At 45.4% G+C, this 24,794-nt stretch overlaps 1 protein-coding gene across 9 annotated transcripts in view; it reads right to left on the minus strand.

Moving 5' to 3' along the window:
* Positions 1-24,794, minus strand: part of NRXN3 (neurexin 3) — a 1,564,511-nt gene that overhangs the window by 1,041,028 nt on the left and 498,689 nt on the right. For all 9 annotated transcript variants that reach the window (XR_012903352.1, XM_075926779.1, XM_075926774.1 and 6 more), the window contains 2 exons: positions 15,131-15,569; positions 8,623-9,006 (listed from right to left, as the gene is read on the minus strand). Coding sequence is in view for 8 of the 9 variants with exons in the window: in XM_075926779.1 (XP_075782894.1) it covers positions 8,623-9,006; positions 15,131-15,569 (823 nt within the window). In the remaining variant the exon portion in view is untranslated. The remainder of the gene's footprint in view (positions 1-8,622; positions 9,007-15,130; positions 15,570-24,794) is intronic.

Below are 24,794 nucleotides of genomic sequence, written 5' to 3' on the forward strand. Positions count from 1 at the left end.
GCATCAAGAGGTTCAGAACCATGGGGAGAGGAATGGTTGATCTATAGATAGGTAGTGTAGATAAGGGAACCAGGGTTGTCTCACCCAGGCAGGAGCTATTAAAATTACTGTGGCATGGTCAGACTGGATCTTTTTGATCACCCTGGCAGGAAGAGGCATTAGTGGAAAGGTGTAGAATAGGGAAGCCGTCCAGTGAATGGTGAAGGCATTCCCCTCCGACTTCTTGCCCAGTCCTGCACGGGAGAAGAACTTGTGGCATTTGCAGTTGAGTAGTGTTGCAAAAAGGTCTATAGTTGGGAAAACACATTTATGAAAAATGGAGAGGAGAATATTGGTATTGATCTCCCACTCGTGTTGGTCTGAGAAGTGTCTGCTCAGTTTGTCAGCCTTCACATTCTGCTGTCCCAGTATATGTGTGTCGGTTGAAGTTATGTGGTTCCTGATACACCAGTTCCAAAATCTGATTGCTTCTGCACCTAGTGAGCAAGATCGGGCACCCCCTGTCAGTTGACGTAGAACATACAGGGTGTGTTGTCTGTGAGGACATGAATGGTTCTGCCCTTTATCAGGGGAAGGAAATGGGTGCATTCACTGCGAATGGCCGTGAGCTCCAAGATGTTGATCTGGAAGTATCTTTCCCATTGGGACTATGTGCCCTGTATTGACCTTGCACCACAATGGGCACCCTAGCCCATAAGTGTTGCATCTGTCATTATAGTTACTGACAGACCTGGGCGGTGGAAGGGTATACCGGCAAGTAGGTTGGTTGGAGAAGTCCACCAGTTGACAGATTGCAGTACTGGTGGAGGAAGCATGAGGCACTTCGCGAGGCTGTGTTGGGTTGGGATGTAGGTGGTTGTAAGCCAATGCTGTAGGTAGCGCATGTGTAGCCTCACGAATAGGATCACAAAGGTTGTGGCCACCATGCACCCCAATAATTGAAGGCATGTCTGGACCATGGAAAAGGGAGTATGCTTGACCCTCAAATGAGGTCTCAGATTGCCTTGAATCTTTGCGGTGGCTGGTAGGCTCTTGCTTTCACCGAGTCTAGGAGTGCCCTGATAAATTCTATCTGTTGTGTGGGCTGTATGGTGGACTTTTATATATTAATAAGCAGAGCCCTTGATAAGACAATATTAAGGTAAGGGAAGATGATGACGTTCTGTCTTCTGAGGAAGGCTGTGACTATGACTAGCGTCTTCGAGAACACTCAAGGTGCCGTAGAAAGACCAAAGAGGAGGACCCTGTATTTGTAATGGTCTTGACCTATGGCAAATCTGAGAAATCTCCTGTGGGCCGGATGGATGGTTATATGAAAATATGCATCTTGAAGGTTGAGGGCTGAGAACCAATCCCCTTTTTCCAGTGCAGGCATGATAGTTTCCAGGCTCTCCATCCTGAATTTTGTGTTGAGGATGAACTTGTTGAGTTTCTTGAAATCCAGGATAGGTCTCCGTCCCCCTGGGTTTTTTTTAACCGTTAGAAAATAATTAGAGTAGAACACTCTTCCTTGATATTCTGTGGGAACAGGTTCTGTTGCCCCTAGGGTGAGTACCTTTTGCACCTCTGTTCATAGTAGGAGCTCGTGAGATGAGTCCCTGGAGAGCAACAGGATAGGGGATTGGGTAGGGGGCATAGATGTGAAGGGGATTGTGTAACCCAATTTAATAATTTCCAGGAACCATTTGTCTGTAGTGATCTGGGCCCACTGTTGGTAGAAGGGTCTCAGGCAGTGATGGAAGGTGGTATTGGAATGCACTGGAGCTGTGGGGTGGTTGCTCAGACCCCCGACCAAGACTTCTCCAAGTCCAAATGAGGTAAGTTATCATTATCATTAGAACCCACTTGTGTTATTACTTAGGGCAGGTAAGCCGGTGAGGAATGTGCGGATATAGCTGGGCAGTGCATAGACATGTGCTGTTGTGAAGTGGGCACTCTATCTCATGAGTGGCAGGCATAAGAGAAATGCGCTCAGTACCCTTGCCATGGTTCCTAGGGGGCCCATTGTGGCTGGAACTGTTGTGGGCGATACATCCACAGTTGGTTGGGCCACATGGCCAGGAAGCCATTGATCCCGACGGAGATGAATGGCATGATGAAAATCTGCTCCTATGCCAGTTGCCATAGTCAGTTCTTGGTGAGAGCAGTGTAGAAGAGTGGGAGAGCCCTTTCTGGCATATGAGTGTGCCCCCAGGTATAAAACACCACTGAGGAGCACAGCGAGTAAGCGCCTGATCTGAGCGGTGTGCCTGGCTGAGGAGATTTTTGTAAGTGCTGTGGAAGACGCAGCACTTTCTTATGCAGAGGTGCTGGAGCGTGGTCAAGTTCAGTCTGACCAGTCTGTTCAAACATCATAGAGGTGCTTGTAGGAGCTGGTAGTGGTGGCATATGCAGCTTCGTGGTTGCTGCTGCCTCAACAGCACTGACCAGTGCAGTGCACTTGTGTTCTGACTCAGCTCTCCTGGCTGGTGCAGACTTGCGTTTCTCCACGGTGCTGGAGACTGATGGCACTGGGGCACAAGAGACTCTGGGCAGCGCTGGTAATGAGCATGCCAGGGAAACCCACGAGGCTTGTGAGCCTTTGCAGGGTGGTAAAGCAGCCCTGTCAGTGGGCTTCTGTTGTCCCCGTGTGTCCTCAGGTTTGTCCCGTAAAGGTTGTAGGGACTTCTCCCAGAGGAAGTTTTTGAGCTGCATTTTGCTGTCTTTTCTGGCTCTGGCTGTCATGTTCTGACAGTGTTGGCACTTGTGTGCTGCATGAGTCTCTCCCAGGCATTTAACACAGGAGACATGGCCATCAGAAATAGGCATCGAGTCTTGGCATGAGGCGCATTTTTATCACAGTTAGCTTAATACTCAGCTACTGTGGAAGCCATGTAACTACCTAAGATGGAAAGCTAGTGAAAAGCCACTGGAAAGCAAGCATATCCTTGAGGGAATTGAACCCGGCATGTTTAAGAAAAAAGCTGCCGCCATGGTGCTTGTCTCTCTCTCTCTCTCTTAAATAGATAGATAGATAGATAGATAGATAGATAGATAGATAGATAGATAGATAGATAGATAGATAGATAGATAGATAGATAGATAGATAGATAAACGACAGTTGAAAACTACCATTAACTGACTAAACTATGAGGGAAAAGTCTAAACTAATTATAGTAATTTGTTTTTCCTGTCAGGAAGAAGAGCACTGCTCTGATTCCATCTTCAGCTGAGAATGGTAGAAAAGGAACTGATGGGACTTGTGCAGCACGCGCACTCAACAAATGGCAGGGGTGTGAGATGCTGGGTGTGCAGGCATAGCGCAAGGGGCACTGCTCACCAAAAATATCCGATCAGCGGCACAAGGATGCACCGAGACCTGAGTGGAGTACCCACAGGACACCACTCAGTGAAGAACTGCTTCTTTTCATTTGTAATAAATATGTTCTGCCCCTCAAGGATATGCCTGCTTTCCAGTGGCTTTTCACTAGCTTTCCATCTTAGGTAGTTACATGGCTTCCACAGTAGCTGAGTATTAAGCTAACTGTGATAAATTTATCCTCTCAACACCCCAGGGAGGTGGAGGTATGCTATTATCCCCACTTACAAAATGGGAATGTGAGGGACAGATTAAATGTCTTGCCATGAGTCATAGGTGGTTGTTGTGAGAGCAGGAATTGAACTCAATGCTCCTACTGCAGAAGGTGGTACTCTTATCACTGGGCTTTCTTTCCTCTCTATTAATGACCACTGAATAGCTAAAGAATCAGAGAATCATCCAAAAGTTGAAGTGCTTATTGTAGGCCTTTCACTCCATGGGACTCATGAGAACAGTCCCTCATGCACATGATTTTCAGGACTACCACAGTGGTTTGAGCTAGAGAATGAGTGTAGTCTTTCCCCGGGTGTTTTGGTATTTCTGATGGAAAACAAGAAACTCAGATGTGTGAGACCTTAACTAAATCAATCACATTGAAGAACAACATTGAAACATGATCTTATATGTCAGTCAGTTCAAGTTCAATATGAAGGCTGAGGATGATTCTTGTTTATCCAAACTGCTTTATCTTGACCCAATTTACAATCAAACTCGAAAATCTTCTCAGTCTTTTTTCAAGTAAAACGGACAGGGGTTTCAGTGACAAGAGATTCTGATAGAAGTTTTTCCTGAGGAAAACCTTCAGGATTTGGTCCTCAGACTGGACTCTTCTGGTTTTCTTTAACTAGTTCATCACCATATTGCATGTGGAACAATATACTGTATTATAAGGGCCCACCCCATTCTAACTATCAGCCTTTACACCATGCACTTTATTGGAGTTCCTGAACACAATGGTACCCTGTCCTGCATGACAGACACACTAGAATAGAAAGTCTTTAACCATTCTAAATCCAACTCTTCTTTACAATCCCAGCTCCCATCCCTGGAATTTCCTTCTTTATCTTCAGCAGCTATAGCACCTGGGGCCTAAAAGTGCTTTTGCCTAATTTTCAACTCCCTGCAGTAGTAAAGCCAATTGAATATTGTTTATATTCCTTTCCCTCTCCCCAGGATTAAAGACTGACCAAAATGAGAAGAAACAAAATACAGGACTATGTAGCACTTTAAAGACTAACAAGATGGTTTATTAGATGATGAGCTTTCGTGGGCCAGACCCACTTCCTCAGATCAAATAGTGGAAGAAAATAGTCACAGCCATATATACCAAAGGATACAATTTAAAAAAATGAACACATATGAAAAGGATAAATCACACAGAATGAGAAGGATGTTCTTCTCAAGCGCATGTTTCAAATTCTGTCATCTACTGCCAGCAATTGATGCTAATCATGTATTTAAAGCCTGGTCCTGCCCTGGTTATATTTTGCCATCAGTGCCTAATATGCCCTGTTCACCCCAACCCTGAGGCAGCTCTCCAGTTCCTGTGCTCAGTAGGGAGGGTAGCAACATTGCCCTCTACAGTGTGTAAATTATAGGCCAATTGACGCCTGGATTTACAATTTCCTTTGGTTGTCAGCACATAAAAGTTACAAATAGACAATAGCTGTGTCTATTTCCATGGAGGCAAAAATCATTGTGTCATCATGCCTAATCTTAATATCAAGCAGTTATGTCAGTGTGTGACGAAGCTGTGGTGTAACATCATGACACACAGACAATGTGGAGTCATCATAACATGATTGAGCCTCCAGGGCTTTGTTGTCTGAGCAGTTTTTCAGTGCCAGTCTCTCTGTGATTCCTCCTCCTGAGCTTCATCAAGGGCTGCAAAGTAAAACTCAGTGAAAATAGACAACTTCTGTCTGATTTGGTGTTGAAACCAACATGGCCTGTTCAATTTCTATGTATAATCATAATTGCAATTTCAGACTTCAAGTCATCTGAAGTTCACATTTCTGCAACTTGTCCCCAACACCACACTCACCAAAAGATGTTTGACCCTTAGAGAGCCTGTCAGAGATACAATCAACACTTTACTGAGAACTTCAGGTTTCCACAGCACTGAACATGCGTCCATTCATTTGTCCTCTCAGCCCATTCTGGAACTGGCTCACAGTTCCCTGACTCTGGAGTTCATTACACACATTTCACACAACTATAGATTTGATGTCTACAGGTAGCTCTGGATTCTGACTCCTGCAGACCAGGCTCATGACAGAGACTTCTGAGAATCAGGAACATCCTATGAGTTTTATCAGTGTTGGTTACTCCTAGGTATAAACAGGGGTGAAAGTAACTTGAATTTCTTACAGGTACTATTGTATCACAATGCCCCTGGGGGCCCCGCAGGGTAGGAGGTTAGGAGGGTTGTGAAATCATAGTATAAGACATTTAAGTGTGGGGTGGAGTGTGAGGGCTCAAGTTAGAGGGTTGGGGAGTGTCAGGGTGTGGGGTGCTCAGGACAGGGGGTAGGGATGTGAGGGGTACAAGGGTTAGGTCAGGGGCTTGGAGGTGTGGGGGGGCTCAGGACAGGGGGCTGGGGATAGGTGGGATGCAGGAATCAGGGTTGGGGTAAAGAGGGATTATGGGGACGGGATTGAGGGGTGTGGAAAGTGAGGAGTCGGGGTTCAGGTGTGGGAGGCTCAGGGCAGGGAGGTTGGGTGGTGTGGGGAGTGCAGGAGTCAGAGTGTGAACAGGGGCTCAGGGCAGGGGTGGGGTTGAGGAGGAGTGCAGGAGTCAGAGCAGATGGCTGGAGGTGTGGGGGACTCAGAAAAAGTGGTTGGTATGTGGGGGTGGAAGGTGCAGGGAGGCTGCTGCCCACCCCCAAGATCTGTACCAGTCCAATGCTTGCTCTTCCCCTTCCTGTCACTGTCATGGAGGGAGAGGAAAGTGCACAGCTCGTCTTCCTCCTTGCCCTTCACAGCCAGAGTAAGAGGGCTGCAGCAAACTGTACACTTCCTTCTTGCTCCCGGATGGGATGGGGAACAGCAAGCAGCATCTTGGCATGAATCTTGGAGAGAAGGAGCTTTAGATAGGAAAATTAAGGCACGACAAAGGGTGTGACTTACTAAAAGGTCACACAGGACATCCATGACTGAGCTGGGAACAGAACCCAAGAGTCCTAATCCCTGGCATGTGGTCTGATCATTAGACTGTGCTATGAAGTGGTGGAGACCTGGAGGGCAAATCAGATGAAAGCTCTACAATTCTGCCCACAGTCCATAACTGTGTCTCAGCAAGTGCATTTCAGCCACACTCCAGTCCTAATAGCCAAATATTACTAAGAAATTGATCTTAATAAAATGTAACATTACCAAAGGGAAGTTCAATTTTCTTTGCTAAGTGGGCCTACTGCTATCAATTTTTTTCACTTAGCCAGCTTATTCTGAGCACGGCACTGGGCACAATATAGGGGCAAAAACAATTAATGGAACCATCCTGGATTTGAACACTGTATAGATCAAATGTCTTTTATTTGCTAAGCTCTGTCTCATTTGGCCTAGAATGAATGTGTCTTGGCTGTCTGCACTGGCAATAATTGTGCCTCATATATCCCCAATCAGATGCCTTTAAATGACCAGACAGAACTAGTAACAATGAGAAAAAGGTGCAATGACATTCATTGTTCTTGAGAAATTGCTGACTATCTCATACAGATTTGCTCTTGGCACAGGTGAGTTTGGGAGTTCCATGGCATAAGAGTTCTGATAACTGGGCCTAAAAATGTTAAGACAGACAGGGGGAGGGCTTGCTGGGTCTTGCCCTCGGGTGTGGCGGCTCGCGCCCCAAAACCCTGTCACAGAGGGGATGAGCTATTTCCACCTAATTCCTTTCTTGGGTCCTTTACATAACAGAGACTTTAAAAGGGAAATTGGTGGATGGATGTAAACAAGTATAATGCTGGCTCACTGGAATATCAGAGAAGGAGAAGGAAAAGCTTCTTCATCATGGCTGTCACCCTCACAGTCTCCTGTGAGCCTGGACTTCCTTTATCTAATCCTGAGCAATGTCGTGACCAGAGCAGAGAGAGGGACCCAGATAACATTGCTGCCTGCACCAACCTCAGCTAAATCTCAAATCCCACCTCAGCCATGTTTCCTTTCCCTTCACCACCATATTTCTTCTCTTTCTTATCCCTTTTCTTTTGCATTCTGTATAATTAGTCTGGCTTGGCCCACCAAGATTGTATATTCTGCACTGCTGCTGTAAGCTTGTAACCAGAAAGAGACAGCTAAATGCACTCTCCTAAAAATTCTGACAGTGCTACACATTTGCAAGGTCTCAGGGTGGCTAATAAGACCATGTGATTTTGCCTGTGACACCAGCGACAGAAACTGCATTTTCTATCTTTCCTGGGGATTTTCTTGCCTCTTGTGTGGGATCAGACTTTAACTACAAAGTAAGAACAGCCCACCTCAATTAATTTCTCCGCCCCGCCCCCCAAAGAACAGTTCATACCAGCAAAGAGACAGTCAAATAAGAGGGGTTTCCTTCTAAAATCTCTCTGCAGCGAAAATGAAAAGGAACAAGGGATACTTTACACTTCAAATACTTTAAAAATTCTTTTCCACTCTCCTTTGTGTATCTTTAATAAAAGGTTAAACAGATTTTAATGGTGTATTTGCCATGATATAAAGTAGGCCAAGATCCCTATATACCAAAGCCTAAACCTTGTTTAACATTTCTTAATGATGGATAGCAACTGGGACTCCCACCTGCACCTGAGACTGCTACCAATACACCACCTGGAATTCATCACACAGTCACATTTTGTGCCCCAACAGATGGAAGACAGAATTTAGAAAGGGAGAGACACTGAGCTTGGGGAAAAGAGCTCTCAGAATTGAGGGGAAGGATCTCCAGATCCCAGAGATCACCAGCTTAGATGAAAGTAAGGTTAAGTGGTCCTTGGGACAGAGGCTGAGGAGAACAATCATAGAACGAAGGCTCTCTGGTAATCAGGGTAGAGATTGGCACTATCAAATGGGAGTGGAGTTTCCTTTGTACTCAGGGTGGTGAGGATCATTGGGCGGGAGAAACGCAGATGCCATAGAGCTATCAAAGTGAGGGGAAGAGTCCCTGGTGCTTGGTGACCACCACCAAAATAACCCAGCTTTAAGTCTAGAAGTAGCACAGCCTCTCCCCCCTGAGCTCCTACCTGCCCCAGGTTTGGTAAGCATGATCTCAAAGCTCACTTGACTTACCTCGCTCACACGTTTTGCCCCAGTAGCCGGTGCCAGTGCAGTCGCAGATGAAGCGGTTCCAACCATCCTTGCACACAGCATTGTTCTTACATGGGTAACTGTCACACTGCTTGGTGCTGAGCCGGGAGCAGGAGGATTTAACCCCAGCAGCATTCTGCACCTCTGCCAGCTGCCGGATGTTCTTGCTCCGTCCATCAATAAACAGGTCTCGGATGCAGCCCACATAACCATAGTTCAGCATGGCTGTCCAGAGCTCTGTGGGAAGGATGAGGCCTGCCCGGTTCTCAGGTAGCCCACCTAGGTACATGTCCCCTTCCAGGTCCAAGATTTCACTCTCCCCACTGGCAGTGAATGGGGTGCGTCTGCTGTTCACCGATATGGTACCTGGGGTAAGGAGGAAAAAGAAACATGAGCCAATAGCTCCACTGACAGCTCAGGTCTAATGCCGTTCCCATGGTCTTTGAATGCAGGTTAAAGATAAGGTATGTATTAAGTTGAGGCAATTGAAGGGTCCCTGTAAAACACAACACCCACAGAGAAGATTTGTTTTACACTGCTTCTCCCCACCTCTTTCCCTGAGCCACAGACTCTAAACTCTTTGGGTATGTCTACACTGCACACTTATTTCGGAATAAGCTACTCTGGAAGGAATATTATGAAATAGCTTATTTCAAAATAGCGCATCTACACTACAGGGAAGCCTTGAAATTAGTCCAAGGCAGGCTCCTCTAATGTGGATGTGCTACCTCGATTTAGCGCTCCAGGAAGCATTAGGAAGTAATGAATGGCCCTGGGGAGGAGCTATTTCGAAATAGCAGCAGTGGAGCATTCACACTACAGCTATTTTGAAATAGCTATTTCAGAATAGGCATTATTCTTCGTGGAATGAGGTTTACAGAAGTCGGAATAAGCCATCTGTTATTTTGAATTTATTTCAAAATAACGGAATTGCTGTGTAAACCCTCAGGCTGTGTCTACATTGGCCCCCCTTTTCCGGAAAAGGGACGCTAATGAGACACTTCGGAATTGCAAATTCCGTGGGGGATTTAAATATCCCCCATGGCATTTGCATGAACATGGCTGCCGCTTTTTTCCGGCTCGGGGTTTTGCCGGAGAATAGCGCCAGTCTAGATGGGATCTTGCGGAAAATAAGCCCTTTTCCAGAAGATCCCTTGTAGGAATAAGGGATCTTCCAGAAAAGGGCTTATTTTCCGCAAGATCCCATCTAGACTGGCGCTTTTCTCCAGCAAAACCCCAAGCCGCAAAAAAGTGGCAGCCATGTTCATGCAAATACCGCGGGGGATTTGCAATTCCGAAGTGTCTCATTAGCATCCCTTTTATGGAAAGGGGTGTCAATGTAGACACAGCCACAGATTGTTTTTTCAAAATAACTGTGCTGTGTAGATGCACCCTTCAAAGCAGGGAGTGTGTGTTCATGCATGCTTCTACAGCACAGGTCACAATGGGGTCACAATCCTGATGAGGGACTCTAGGTGCTTTAATAATACATGTATTCAGAATCATGGTTTTAATTCTCCTCATGTCTTGAAGAGAGACAGGATCTTTCTTTTTTTAAAAAAGAGAGCAAAATCTCACAAACTCAAGTGATATTCAATGGGATTCACTTTGCAAAGCAGGAAACCACATAAAGTGCAGCTGGAATTTAAAGACTCTGGTACTATATAGGATTAAAATAAATACTAATATTAGTAATACATAGCTCTTATATAATGCTTTCATCATCAGATCTCAACATGTTTCACAAAGAAGGTACCATTATGTCCATTCCATAATGGAGGTATCGAAAGGTGAAGATGAATTCCAAAAGGGAGAGTTATTATTTGAATGATAGTTGTTTCTGGGCTTCAAGCAAGATGATAGCTCCATTGTGCCAGGTGCTGTACATGCATATTTTAAGAGACAGTGCCTGCCACAAAGCTTTTACAAACAGACTGTGGGGAGACAGGAAAAACAGAGAAGTGTAGCTATTAACAAGGTCTTTCAACAGGCCAGTGGCAGGGATGAAAACAGAACCCAGGTCTCTGACAAACCAGTGCAGTGCAGTTTACTAGACTACACTGCTCCTCATTCAGGATTTCAGTTGTTTTTGAGATAGGGACACCAGCGCTCCAATCCACTTTGAATTAAGAATCAGAAACTGGTTCCATATATCTATAAATCATCATTTGTGATTGCTGTGTCATTCAGGTACTCTGTGTCCCCAGAAGAGATGGTCTGTGCTTTAAGATTAATTCCAGATAACTGCATTCTTTATCCTACAGCTCTAGGAGGGGGCAGCAGAGGTTCGTTAATAGAGTTCACCGTGAGAAAATGCAGTCACATATGTACACCTCCCCCCCTTAAGCTGTAATACGCATCTTCTTGAACAAAGAACTGAATGCAAACAGGGTATTTCGTGTGTGTGATGTTCTGTTAGGGATAAGGTCAGAGGCAGCAGAGTGTTTGAGGGAATAGAAGCGTTACAAATTAAAAGCTAAGAGAGAACGAGTGTTGTTTGATGAACTATTGTAAGTAAATTGCAGTACCACATTTTCCCCTCTTTATATGGCAAAAGCAGAGATGTGATATTATATGGCTAAATATGTAAAGGCAGCACATCACAAAGCAGCAAGTTCACTTCATCTGGTTTCTCTGTCACTGCCCCTGGAAAGTTGTGTTCATGTTGTGGCCAGTATAGTATCTAAAAAGATGGAGAGAATCAAGAGAAGGGTAACAGACATGATCAAGGGGCTGGATGTTCTGACTTTTGGGGAAACCTGTCTAGTTTGGCCAATCAGCCACAGAAGGGAAGACGTAACATGGTGTGCATGTACTGAAAAGGTGAAAACACCAAGCAAGGGGAGGAAATTCCAAGGCTAAAGGGAAGAAGGGGATAACATTAAGAAAGTATTCTGCTGAATAATAAGCTAAGCTTGCTGACTGTGAGATGTATTAGGCTCTAAAACAGTCTCCCTGTGTAAGTGATAGAAGTCCTATTACATGGAACTTGTAAGACCAGACTGGGAAAGCCACCGGAGGGACTAATCCAGCACTGTCCTTAGGGAGAAGGGTCCAGAGGAGCTAGTAGATCTTTTCCATCTTTAACACCTACAGTTCTGGAAAGACAAAACAAACCTCTACCTCAGAAATCAGAAAGGTTCTTCTGCCTCATTTCTGACCCCTCAAGAGCCTCAACTGGGATGTAGGTAAGTGAGCAGGAGGGTCCAAAAAAGGCAGCAACCAATGAAAGCAGAGCCAGTATGATAAACAGCACACTGACGTGGCCAGACATCAAGTCTGCCATTAAGGCTTTCAGAGCCAGCAGGGGTGGGATAGCGTGTGTTTTGTAGCTCAAGATTGGCTGAAAATGTTCTCTTGTAATGATGTGTAGCATTTCCCAGCTGGAAATGGGACAGATTTCATGGCCATTACCAGTAAGAGACTGCCCAGGGGTTAGAAAGGTTATGGGATATGGGAGTGGATGCGAGACATCCAAGTCCAAGCTGTCAGCTTTTGTCAGCATACGGCTTCGGTTGCAATGGCTGACGGCAGTGCCTGAAGCACATACAGAACCAAAGGAGGATGTCAGAGAGGTTATTTGACAGAACAACTGCCTCGCTTCCCAGCAGCCCCTTTCCTATATTAGTACCTACTTGTAGGGAGAACTTGGACCTTTACAAGTGATTCTGCTGAGCTCAGTAGAGTACAAAGCTTTTACTTTCTCAGGAGAACTGGAAGAAAAGAAAGAGTGTAATAAGGGTGGGGTGGCTTATGAATGGGATACAGAATATATGGTTCACTGGCTCAAATCTAGCCCAGGTCAAAACCAGTTGTCACTTATTAAAGTCTGACAGGTACTGGATGGCCTATGCAGGGCCAGATTAACTCTTCTGGGGGCCCAGGGCTATTAGATTTTGTGGGGCCCCCTAGGGTCTGGGGAGGGGCAAAACATGAGCGGTTCAGTGTGCAGGAGGAGGCTACAGGTTGAGGCAGGAGGGTGGGTGTGGGACAGAGGAGGGCTCCAACAGGGGGTGTGAGCTCTGAGGTGGAGTTGGACAGGAGGCATTTTGGATGCAGGAGGGGGATCCAGGAAGGGGCCAAGGGATTTGGAGTGCAGGAGAGGGCTCAGGACAAGAAACTGGAGGTGTTGAGTTAGTGGGGGAGTTAAGGTGCAGGAGGGGCTCACGGTTGGGGTGTGACATACTTACTGGGGAAGTTCCAATTTGGTGAGGATGGGAACAGGTGGCTGTGCAACGACTGTGCTGCACTGCTCTTTCCTGCAGACACCACCTGCGCAGCTCCCACTGGCCACAATTTCTGGCCAATAGTAGCTCTGAGGGTGGAAACCTTCAAGTGAGAGTAGCACAGGGACTGGCTGGGATGTGGGGGCCCACTGGCCACCAGGAAAGGGCTGGCCTGGGACACGGGATTTCATGGCTGCAACCCATGGTCACAGACTAAGGGGTCTGCCCTTAGCACAGGGCCTTAGGCTATATCCCCTAAAGCCCTTATCTCAGTCTGGCCCTGGGCCTATGTGAAATGAATCTGTTTTTTCTCAGTCCAGTTTTTCGCAGGCACATGTCCTCAAAACTCCCTGGGCCTAGCTCACATCTTTTCTGGCTGGGGACTGAACAAACCATGGAGACTGAATTACCCTTTCATCACTAGCAGAAGTCCTAGGAGGTCTAATTGGTCACTGCATACTAAAGCGGTGACAGGAGGGAACTCTCAGTGCTGGTGCCTTGTTATTTGGCAGAAAAGCCATCAGTGGGTAGGGCTATCAATTCAGCACTTTTCGACAGCTCAAAATTCAGATAAAAAAAAAGAAAAGAACAAATGTGTTCACTGTTGTTCAACAAAGCACATTTAATTTGAAGTCTGTTATCTTTGGTCAGGTTTCAGGCAATCAATAAACCTTTCTGCTGAGCAACAAACAAGTCAGTCCTGCAATCTGCCTCCTTGCACAGCTCAGGTGACTTCGAGGGGAAATTATCATTATCCACCAAAATGTGCCCCTCTCTGGTTGGGTTTTTACATGCTGTTTCAGACAGGACTTTGGGGTGTTTTTTTCATCTTTTTCTTCTTACTCTGAAGCTCTTTTCCCAGGAAACAGGTATGCTCCATGTAAGCAAGAAAAACTGTAGGCAGTAATGAATGCTACTAATTGAGTTTATCCTTGCAACTTAATTAGATTCTAGCAAATCTACAGAAATGATTTATTTATTTACGTCTTCATTTGTAAAATGCTCCTGTCGATGTCTCTAGGTGCTAATGGAATAAAATTTCATACATTAAGATCTAGAAGAGTTCAATGTCAAACAGAGAGAAACTCCTGTAAGCTGTCATGGAAACCACCAGCTCTTCAAAGGCCTGGCTGAAGAGATGGTCTGCGCAGTGGTTCCTAAAAATCAGCTCATTTGAAAAATCAGGGGAAGCAAATTCTCTCTGCTGAGAATACTCTGTTGCAAGCCCCAAGAAGCACAAATCTAGGAACTTTTATTATGGAGATTACAGATCAAATCCCAGACCTAACTACAAATATAGGAAAAATTCCCTTTACAGCAACATATGGCCAGAGATTCAACTCCTGATGGTGTGGGTAGGAGCAGTTAGAGCCCAACTGTTTACATATTCATAACAATCAAATTATAGAAATTATTTCACTTACTAATTTATTTTGGAGCACAACAATGAGTATATGTCAGTTTACTCTACAACTTCAGAATCAAATAAAATACTTTTGGAACCAAGATAATATGCCGATGGAGATATTAAAAACATATTCTGTTTGTTGAAATTATAAAAGTGAGAAGCAGCAAGGAGGAATCAACCAGATATAGAAAGACTCAGAGAAGGACTTTGATTCTAAGAAATACCTTAGAAAGGGAAAGCCTAGCTAGGTATAAAGGAAGAATCGGCATTCAAACAGAGATCTGCAAGATCATCAAAAGAAATAAGAGAATAAGGCACAGTGATTGGCCAACTCCTCTCCCTTCCTTAGTCTGGAAGTTTCTCCCGGTATATTGTGTTACTTAGTCTCCTCAGACTTTAAATAACCCCATGAGAGGGTGCTAATATTGGCTCAGATCCTAAAGTACTTGCTCAGTTTCTATGCAGTACTTGCTTCCAGTGAAGTTAATGGGAATTAGTTGGAATAAAGACCAAGCAATAAAATGTACCTGTCCTCAAGGCTTAACCCACCAAAAAATGACCACTTCGATGATGTGTACTGAACTAGGTGCAGACTAAATGGAGTTAAAGGGCAAGATACTGGAGGACTGCTTATAAAAGCTTCCTCTGTGGAGCGATTCCAAAGCTCATACTGAACATTTTGTATACAGTTGGCCCTTTGAAATGTCTGCTAGGTGACTTTCTTTAAGGAACACTGAGTATTTGCAAGAAAGCTACTCTCTTCTAGGAGTAAGAATTTTAATGAACTAGGATTTTATGCTCCCCCCCCCCCCACCAGAAGTGAAAGATGAGCCTATTTAAGATATTATCCTCCTACCTGATCTGCCATCTCGCTGGATATCCACATGATACCACTCTCCATCATTGGCTTTCTTCTGGGTGGCTTTCACCTTGATGGTGCCGGAGCCCATATCAAGCAGCAAGTAGAGGTTCCCATCTAGCAGCTCCACTGCAAAGAAGTCTACCTTGGTGTTCTTTTGGCTCCTGGCATCCTTCCTCTCCTGGGGCTTGCCATGGGTGAAGAGGATCAGGCCATTAGGCTCAGTGGTGCGGAAGTCAAAGGAGATGGATCCCATCCTCTTGGTGTTCCACTTAGGCAGGCTGATGTAGGCCTCTGGTGTCTCAAAGTTGATGGGATCCAATGTGGCTACGTTCTCACATGTGAATTTCACTTCTCCATAGATCTTCATCTTGGTGTCACTAATCCTCGCCAAGCGAGACAGCTCCAGACGGATGTCATTATTCTTATAGACCACCTGTTCAAAGTAAAGATATACAGCATACATCAATTCTGCAATCAACACAAACGCCTCCCAAGTCCCAGGTGCAAAAGAGAAGCACTCAAAAATGCTTTGGGAAGTAGAGATGAGACCTTGGGAGAATCTTACATGATGACAGAGAGCGAGGACAGAGTTAGGATGATGCCTGGAAACAACACTTGGTGCACTGTAAATACAGGATTAACCTCTCTAGTCCAACACCCTCAGGATCTGACCAGTGCTGAATTAGACAATTTACCAGACCATGGGAGGTTTATATTGTCTAGAAGCATTACCAACACTTCCACTTCTTACTGAGAACCTAGAAGACATTTGGGGTAAATGAGAGTTAAATAACAGCACAGAACACTAAGAGCGAGCACTGGTGGCTGTAAACAAACTTTGTGGGACCACAGCAAACTTGGCCACAGCCACAATAAGTGGACATCCAGCTAACTAAAATCATGCTGGACCACAGATGTTGCTGGACCAGCGAATGCCAAACTAGAGAGATTCAACCCGTACCATGGATCAGAACATCAGAAGAGAACATTTACTGGTGCTCAGGGAGTACCATAACCACCCACTGGACATGCTGCCAATGAGGATCTAGTACATAATATATTATGTGAGGCTGCAACCAGGATGTAGACCCCCCTATAAACATGTTAGGATGTACCCTTTGTATGCACATATACATATTTCTGTAGAAAAATCTATACCACAACTGTAGTTTCTTTAGGATGACCAGAAGATCATTTAAACATTAAAACGTGCATGCTAAAATGTCACATATATTACAGCTGCTATGAAATATTGGTGAGTGTACCTGGATCCTGATTAGTCATAACCTCCCCCACCTCAAAAAAATGAACAAATTAGCCCTAAGTTTTCTCTCATCAAGAAATCTTACAACACAATATAAGTCAAAAACCTTAAACAGCTTTGCCCTTCTATCACAGAGGCTGACATCCTGCCAGAGGGGGAGCTCTAGTTAACTAGAGACCCCTAACTGCAGAACAAGAAAGACATAACTGAGTCTCTATTGAAAAATGAGGAACAGAGGAAAGCCACATTGATTTTCAGAGTCAGAGAGAGCAATGTGCAGTATCCATAAAAGGATAAAAGTAGGAGAAGCAGGATGGTAAAATTCTAAAGGTAGCAAACTAGGAATAATTTTTTTTTTAAAAAAAGAGAGAAATCTGTGTCCACTTAGGACTTCACAGCTCTCAGCAGGCGTCATGTAGTACCTTCTCTGAGTTTCACAATCCCATTTGGGATACAACTCAGATCTTCCTTTTCCAAAAAAACAAAACCCTACCTCTTGAGCTAAAAGAGTCACTTTATGGAAGATCATTTTGAAGGGCCTATGACACAGTCAAGTAGTTCTGAATCCATCCAGGAGAGGGCAGTAGTGACACATAAATATTGGCCATTTCTTTATAATATTTCTAATTATAGCACTCTGCTCCTTCAAAGGTCTTTGCAAATATTAATATCCAAAAGGGGGAATACAATGTATTCTTTAAAAGTTTACAGATAAAATATATCCTGTTTCATTCCTTAAATAATACCATCTCTAAACCATGAATTTGAGGTTTGTGTCACAGCCTCAGTGCTCTTTGTCATATCTGTGCAGTGGCTGTGTGTCATTGAAATATATGATAATGGAGAGCTAAGACTTATTTCTAATATCAAATCTCTGTAAACCTGCTAAAAAACAATATTATGTACAAATTTTGTGACACAAAAATGACACTGCCTTCCACTTCAAAGGGCAAATGCAACTATTTATAACAATTTTTACTTCCTTGTGAGCTATATGTGAGGAACTGGGGTTATACTAGATGACCTTTGTAGTCCCTTTTAACTCTATGATTTTGTGAATGAAAGGCTTGTTTTATTTCATTAGCTTTTGTTTAAATGGTGGGGAGACTCAAACTTTTCTTTAGCTTAGAAATCCATGTGCTGTTTTTCCTCAAAGATTCTATGGACAACTGGAGAAGTAGGTCTGAGTGGGAGGTAGGGTGCAGGAATGGGTTGAGGTACAGGGTCTGGACAGGAGGTAGGGTACAGGAGTGGGGTAGGGATGTGGGTGCAGGGCCTGGGCAGGAGGTCGGGTGCATGACAGTGGGGTGCTTATGTGGCACCACAGTTCCCAGTGGGAGGAATAAGTGCCTCTGTGCGACCCTGCATTTGCATGTATTGCCTCCCTGCCATGACTCCTGGCCAAGGGGAGCTGTGGGGTGGAGCCTGCAGGACAGCGCTACTAGCAGTGATGCATGTGGCTTCAGCCAGGGTGGGTAGTGAGAGGGAATGGCAGCATGCAGAACCACTCACCCCAACCAGGCAGAGCCACAGCATACAGGGGCTTTAGTGGCTGCATCCCAGGGTCCTGGCCTAAGGGAGCTTGTGAAGGGGTGGCCCAGGCCTTGAGGCCCCCTACTGGAGGCCCTGTGGTCCTGCCACAGAGAGATGATGGAGAAGTCCTCAGAGCAGGCTAGATTGGCAGCAGAGGACGGGGGCCAGGAAGGCCTTATAAAAGGAACCGGAGAAAATAGCAGCAGTCAGTGCCTCTGGAGACCTCAAGGTGTGCAAATGGGTGACTAGCTGGCTGAGACAGTGCCACCACCATAGACAGCTCTGTGTGAACAACTTATTGGAGACTGCGAGACTATGCTGGGACTCTGAGATAAAGCCCTAGGGTAACAGTGAGGATGCTGCCTCCAGAAGGGAAAGCCCCGGGGGCACCACTCTCTGCCAGAGTGGGGAACAGACTCAGAGGGACACTACAGAGGGCACCGAGATGGGCCTCTGGTAAATATGTACCCCAGAAGGGTTTGCATACTTTGCACACAGTGTGTGTGACTTGGCCGGAGGGCTGAATTGCTGAAGAGGCTTTTAAATAGAAGACAGTGCAGGTACATGCACTCGGACAGAGGGGGCACTCACAGGAGGTGAGTGCTCGCCCATTTCAGGGCCCTTTTTAGCTTTGTGCTGCTGCCCCTTAAGCCTCTTTCATAATCTGGCCCTGGTGGTAAGGTCTGTAGATAAGAGTGCATGGCCAGAGTGCCCTGCTCTTTGGTCTTCCTGGGCTAGCAGAATACCTATGGGAGGCCTACCAATAACAGAATAGCTCTGAGGCTGTGCTAAATTGCACCAGAGATAAAATTGGTTCAAGTCTCTTCCAAGCCTGAGGGACAGAAAGGTGGCTTGATGCTGCTTTTATTCTCACTCCTTGGGACCTGTGTTAAATACTGCTTGGCCAGATCAGAGAATCTTGGCCAGTGACCTGGTATTTTTCCTTGTGCATAATATGTAAGACAAAACCCTGCCACACCAAAATGGGTCAGGATCCTGAGTCCAAAACACACAGAAATCCTCCCAATTTGAGAATGAGATTCCTATCTTGTAATGGGGATACCTCACCTTACTTAGGATGCCCTTATGAGATCTCAATACTTGCACATCTCACCAGCTTTTCTGGTGTCTTTGAACATGTGGCCACAAACAACTAGTTTAACCTGTCTTCTCATTTAATCATAGTCATAAAATTCCTTTCTTTAGGGCCTTCCATCTCTGGGACCCATAAGTTAAGCACTGTTGTCAGCTTTAGAGAGAGGGAAACTGAGTACGAGAAGAGGATAAAAGAATAAAGGGGGTTAATTTAATGAACGACAATCAATGTGGGATTATGGAAAATACATCTTGCCAAACTAACTTGATATTATTTCTGAGATTACAAGTTTGGCTGAAAAAAGTAATAATGATGGTGTAATCTACTTAGACTTCTGTAAGGAGTCTAACTTGGTGCCACACATTTGAATTAAGAAACTAGAATAATAAACCAATCAACACTGTACATATTAAATTAAAGGCTGTCTGATGGATAGGACTAAAAATGTAATTGTAAATAGGGAATTGTCATTGAGTGGGTATGTTTCTGATGATGTGTGACAGGGGTCAGTTTTAGATTTATACTAGTTAACATTTTAATCAATGATTAGGAAGAAACAAAATTATTATTAATAAAATTTTCAGATGAAACAAATACACGAGAAGTAAATAAGGAAGATAATAGGGCAATCTGGATTGCTTAATAAGCCAGGCACAAGCAAACAATATGCATTGTACTATGGCCAAATGGAAAGTCATACATCTAGCAACAAAGAAGGTAGTCTTCACTTAGAGGGTGGCAATTCTATTCTGAGAAGCAGTGACTCTGAAAAAGCTTATGGGTCATGGTGGATAATTAGCTCTATGTGAGCTTCTAGTGCAACACTGTCACCAAAAGGCTAATATGATCCTTGGATATATTAACAAGGGAACATCAGGGAGGAGTAGGGAAGTTACATTACCTCTGTATTTAGCATTGGTGAAACTGCTACAGGAACACTGTGTCCAATTCTGATGTTCACAGTAACAGAAAATAAATTGGAGAGGGTTCAGTGAAGAGCCACCAGAACAATTAAAGGATTAGGAAACATGTCTTACAGAGATGACTCCAGGAGCTCAATCTATTTAGCTTAACAAAGGGAAGGTTTCAGTGTGAGTTGATCCATTTGTTAGCACCTACACAGGGAACAGACATTTGATAATAGAGGGCTTTTCAGTGTAACAGACACAAGTGTAACAAGATCCAATGGCTGGAAGTTGAAGCTAGACAAATTCAAATTAGACATGAGGTGCACATTTTTAACGCTACATAACGTTACGGAATTAGCCATTAATACAACTCACCAAGGATGGTGGCACATTCTCAAGCGCTGGCCTTTTTAAATGATGATTAGAGGTTATTCTAAAAGACATGCTTTAGTTCAAACACAAATTAACTCAAATCAGCCCCATGACCTTAACCAGTGTGATAAAGGAAGTCAGGCCAAATGATCACAATGGCCCTTTCTGGCCTGAAAATCTTGGTATTCTCATTAAATTAACAATAATGCACCTTTGCAGTTATGGAGATGACTTAAAGAACTATGAGCATTTGCTAGAGAAAACCTTCTCGTTCAACATACACAAGAGACCCCCTGTACCGAAGTGGGCAATAATTTTTAATGGAGGGGCCACTCCAAGATTTTGCTAAGTTGTCAAGGGCTGCACTTCTGTGGGGGAGGCAAGGGGTCTGGGATGGTGGGTGGGGGGTAGAAAGGAGTTTGGGTGAAGGATGGGGTTATGCTCTGGTCAGGGGCCTGGGATTCAGGGTCCAGAAGGGGTATGGGTGTAGGAGAGGATTTTGGCTTAGGGCAGAGGTGTAGGAGGGGGTGCAGAGTCTGGGAGAGAGTTGTGACCTGGGAGAAGGAGGGAAAGGTGGTTCAGAGGGTTTGGAAAGCGACATAGGACAGGGGATAGGGTGCAGGGTTAGGGAAGGGTATGGGTGCAGGAGGGGATTCTGGCCTGGGGGAGGGGTGTAGGACAGAGTGCAGGGTCTGGGAGGGAGTTGTGACCTGAAAGAGGTTGGGAAAGGGGGTGCAGAATGTTTGGGTGGTGGCCTGGGGCAAGCAGTTGGGGGGAAAGAGGGGTGGGCAGAGGCAGGCTCTGGCTGGGAGGCGTTTACCTAGATGGCTCCCAGGCAGCAGGTTTGCAGTAACCCTGCCCGTGTGCTGCTCCACATGGCTCTGCTCCAACATAGGGAGGAGGGAGTGAGGAAGCTTCATTTGCTGCCCCTGCCTTCAGCAAAATTTCTTATCACCTGTTGACCAGAAACTGGCCAATGGGACCTTGGGGATTTTGCTAGGGGGCAGGGACACCACACAAAGCTTTCCCCTTTCAGCCCAATTTGTAGAGCAATTAGTATCCTGCTGTTTAAAGCTGGTGTAGCTGTTCTCTAGTAAGAGTGTTGGCTCCCAAGCTGCCTCTTGCACGTCCCTGTCCTAGATTCACCAAGCTTGGTTGATAGAGCTGAAGCTAGGTAATAGGGTACTTTTACTACTACCCAGTTCAGAATCTAAGAAAGGCAAGCCCTGTCAATTATAAAATATAGCAGCCAGAAAAAAAGAACACACTCTCATTTACAATATAAACTTCTGAAGACCTGGAAGGCTGAAAAGGGTCTTTTCATTGACGCCTTCCTCTTTCCCACCACCTCAAACCACAACTAGGACCCCATTTCAAAGCAGCAGCGCCCCATGCGACACTGCCGCTTTGAAACACTGTGGTGGCATTTCAAAGGGGCAGCACCAGCCAGCTAATCCTGGGCTTCGTGTGGCGCTGCCCCTTTGAAATGCCACCATGGCATTTTCAAAGCGGCAGCACCACGTGGAGCCCGAGGTCAGCAAAGGATATATTCCAGAGACTTTCAAGGTAGCAGTTTATTCCATCTCTGCTAAGAGCCTGCACCCTGAACTTTGTAATCAGTGTATGTAATTTCTCTCTCTATAGCTATAAAAAACATTTCCTGTGGGATGACAGGGAGATGTCATCAAGTCACTCTGCATTGCCCCCCCCCACTCTTAGCCTCCACTCAGTCAGTAGGGGAATGGGTGGCCATGGCTCAGGGTTCCCCCGGACCCTCCTCAGGAGGTGCCCTAGGCTCCCCGTTGGCACCAGGCTCCACTGCAGGAGAGCTAGGGGACAGCAGCAGCAACTGCCTCCAACCTGCTTCTACTTCTGGGCCTGGGGCCCCAACGCTAACTGCCACTACCGCCTGCCCTGGGCCAGGTGCTCAGGCCACTGTCCGCCTTGCCTGCCTGGTGCTCCAGCCTCATGCAAGACTGACAGTGGTGGAAGAAAAAAGCCCCAAGACTCTATGTCGGATCCAGCTTGCGGGGAAGCAGATGGGAGCTGGGCCCCAAGTGGGCAGGGTGTCTGGCCGGGGGAAGGGGTCGGAGGCAGGGTGGACGCAGGGTGTCTGGCCAGAACGGTGGGGGCTGAAAACAGGCTGGGGGTGTGGCAAGGAAGGGAGGCATTGGAAAAGTAGGCTCCTCCAATTTTGAATATACATATACTCTACAGTCCTCTATGGAAGGAAGCTACATGGGGGTCAAAAAGAGGGTGAAAAGTCTGAAGTTTTCAGAGAGTTCAACACCCAACCTGTATCCGCCCAAACTTAAACAAATAATACTTTTATTATAATAAAATGAAACTGCCACATAGGGATATAGCAATGTGTTAACAGAAACTTCCTCCTTTATAATTCACTCTCCCTTTTATGATATGAATCAGACAGGGGTAAAGCAGGTTGCTCAAAAAGGAGCTAGAAGAGACATAGAAAGGCCTTTGGTAATCAGCAATAAGAGAACCCAAGAAGGTACATGATACCTTAATGGGGTGTCGGGAAAACAGGCTATCTATAGGTTAGTTTCCTTTATGTCAATTGAGGGGAGTCGGGAGTTTTGCTGTAAGCTGAGCTATACCTACAAGGGGACAATTTAGTCTCAAGACTCTCAATGTGGACAACTTTGCTAGTCTGAAGCACTTACAGAATTTCTCCTGCCCAACCTGAACTGAGCAGCTCTGCTCCTGGATTAATGAAAGCCGTAATCAGATGGCTTTTCATAACAGTCAAAAGAGCCTCTTTGCAATCAAGTGAAGATGCAGAGAGGGAGTAGGTGAGAGAGGAGGGAAAGAGAGAGAGGGAAAAAAATATGCCAGGCTTGGCAGGTAGCTGATATTGAATTCATTTCAAGGCAGGCACTATTAAGTAAGAAACACAGCCTTGAGTGCTGGCTGCCCCTACACATACCCCCTTTTCCCAGGAGTAATGCACATTTGCTTTTAGCCTAACAGTCACTAGATGTCCCCAGTACTACACAAATGGTAGCTGAAATGAATTTTTCTACTCATCACAGGAATTTCTTTTAAAAATATTAGTTTTACTTTAACTGGTTTTTGGGCCATAGTTTGGGCCATAGTCTGCAGAAGCAAAGAGCGAGGGGGGATTGATAGCAGCCTTCAACTTCCTGAAAGGGTTCCAAAGAGGATGGAGAAAGGCTGTTCTCAGTAGTGACAGATGGCAGAACAAGGAGCAATGGTCTCAAGTTGCGGTGGGAAAGGTCCAGGTTGGATATTAGGAAAAACTATTTCACTAGGAGGGTAGTGAAGCACTGGAATGGGTTACCTAGGGAAGTAGTGGAGTCTCCATCCCTAGAGGTGTTTAAGTCTCGGCTTGACAAAGGCCTGGCCGGGTTGATTTAGTTGGGATTGGTCCTGCCTAAAGCAGGGGGCTGGACTTGATGACCTTCTGAGGTCTCTTTCAGCTCTATGGTTCTATGATTCTATGATTCTATGTTCACCTGCTGTATCTGCTACATTAAGGGCTTAGCTACATGGCAACTTTAGTATGCAGCAGGCCAGGGCACAAATCTACAGCACGCTAGCCTGAATGATGCGCACACAGTCACCATGTGGATCGTGCTTCTGCGCAATAAAAGTCCTACTGTACACTCTGACATACTTCTGTTTCCAACAGCAATACCAGAGTGTCTTAATGTGTGGTAAGGCAGTGCGCTTATGAGCTAGCAAAGGGAGTGAGAGCAAGCGAGGGAGCTGCATGTAGGAGACTTGAAACCTGAGCCAGCCTGCTAACTGAGCTGCCCAGATAAATCTGGAACAGGAAGGGAACCATAAGCACAGTTCATTATAAGAGAGTTGAAGCAGTTGTTTGAGGAAGCTAACTCTGGGAAGTATACAATGGAGTCAGAGGTGAGCAGGACAGCTGCAAACCAAACACGTAGGCAGATCACCTACTAACAACTCCTCAAAACAGAAAAGGAGAAGGTGAAGGAGTTCTCTTGTTCACCCAAGTGCTGAGGAAAGGGCCATGCAATAAGACAGATGTTTGGGACTCTGAGCTTTACTTGTCAGAATAAACCCCAACCCCTATAAGGATGACTACTAAACGAGTAAGTGTGGAGTCTTTGTGAAAGGGCCTGGAAGAAAGAGAATAAAAAGCAGAGATGAAGCACCTTGCCCAAAAGAGGGCTTGTGGGGCAACTCAATCTTCCACACTGTTGTAGAACAGTTTTTCTTAAAGTGGGCTTCCTGCAGCTCTCATTGGCTGCAGAGCCTTCAGATAAACACACCAGAGTGACCCATTAGCAGCTTTCTCAAAGTGGGCCGGCAGCCCATTGTAGAGTCTCACCCTGACTTTCCATACACCAAAATGCCATTTAAATAAGCCCTTAGGCAGAAGATATTCCTTGTTTCTCTTGTAGGGTGCCCCACATTCTCCTACATGTCCCATTAGGCAGAATACCTGGTTATAAAGACATAAACACTGAA

Source organism: Pelodiscus sinensis, chromosome 4 (assembly GCF_049634645.1).
Source record: "Pelodiscus sinensis isolate JC-2024 chromosome 4, ASM4963464v1, whole genome shotgun sequence".
In the NCBI taxonomy this organism is placed as follows: domain Eukaryota; kingdom Metazoa; phylum Chordata; order Testudines; family Trionychidae; genus Pelodiscus; species Pelodiscus sinensis.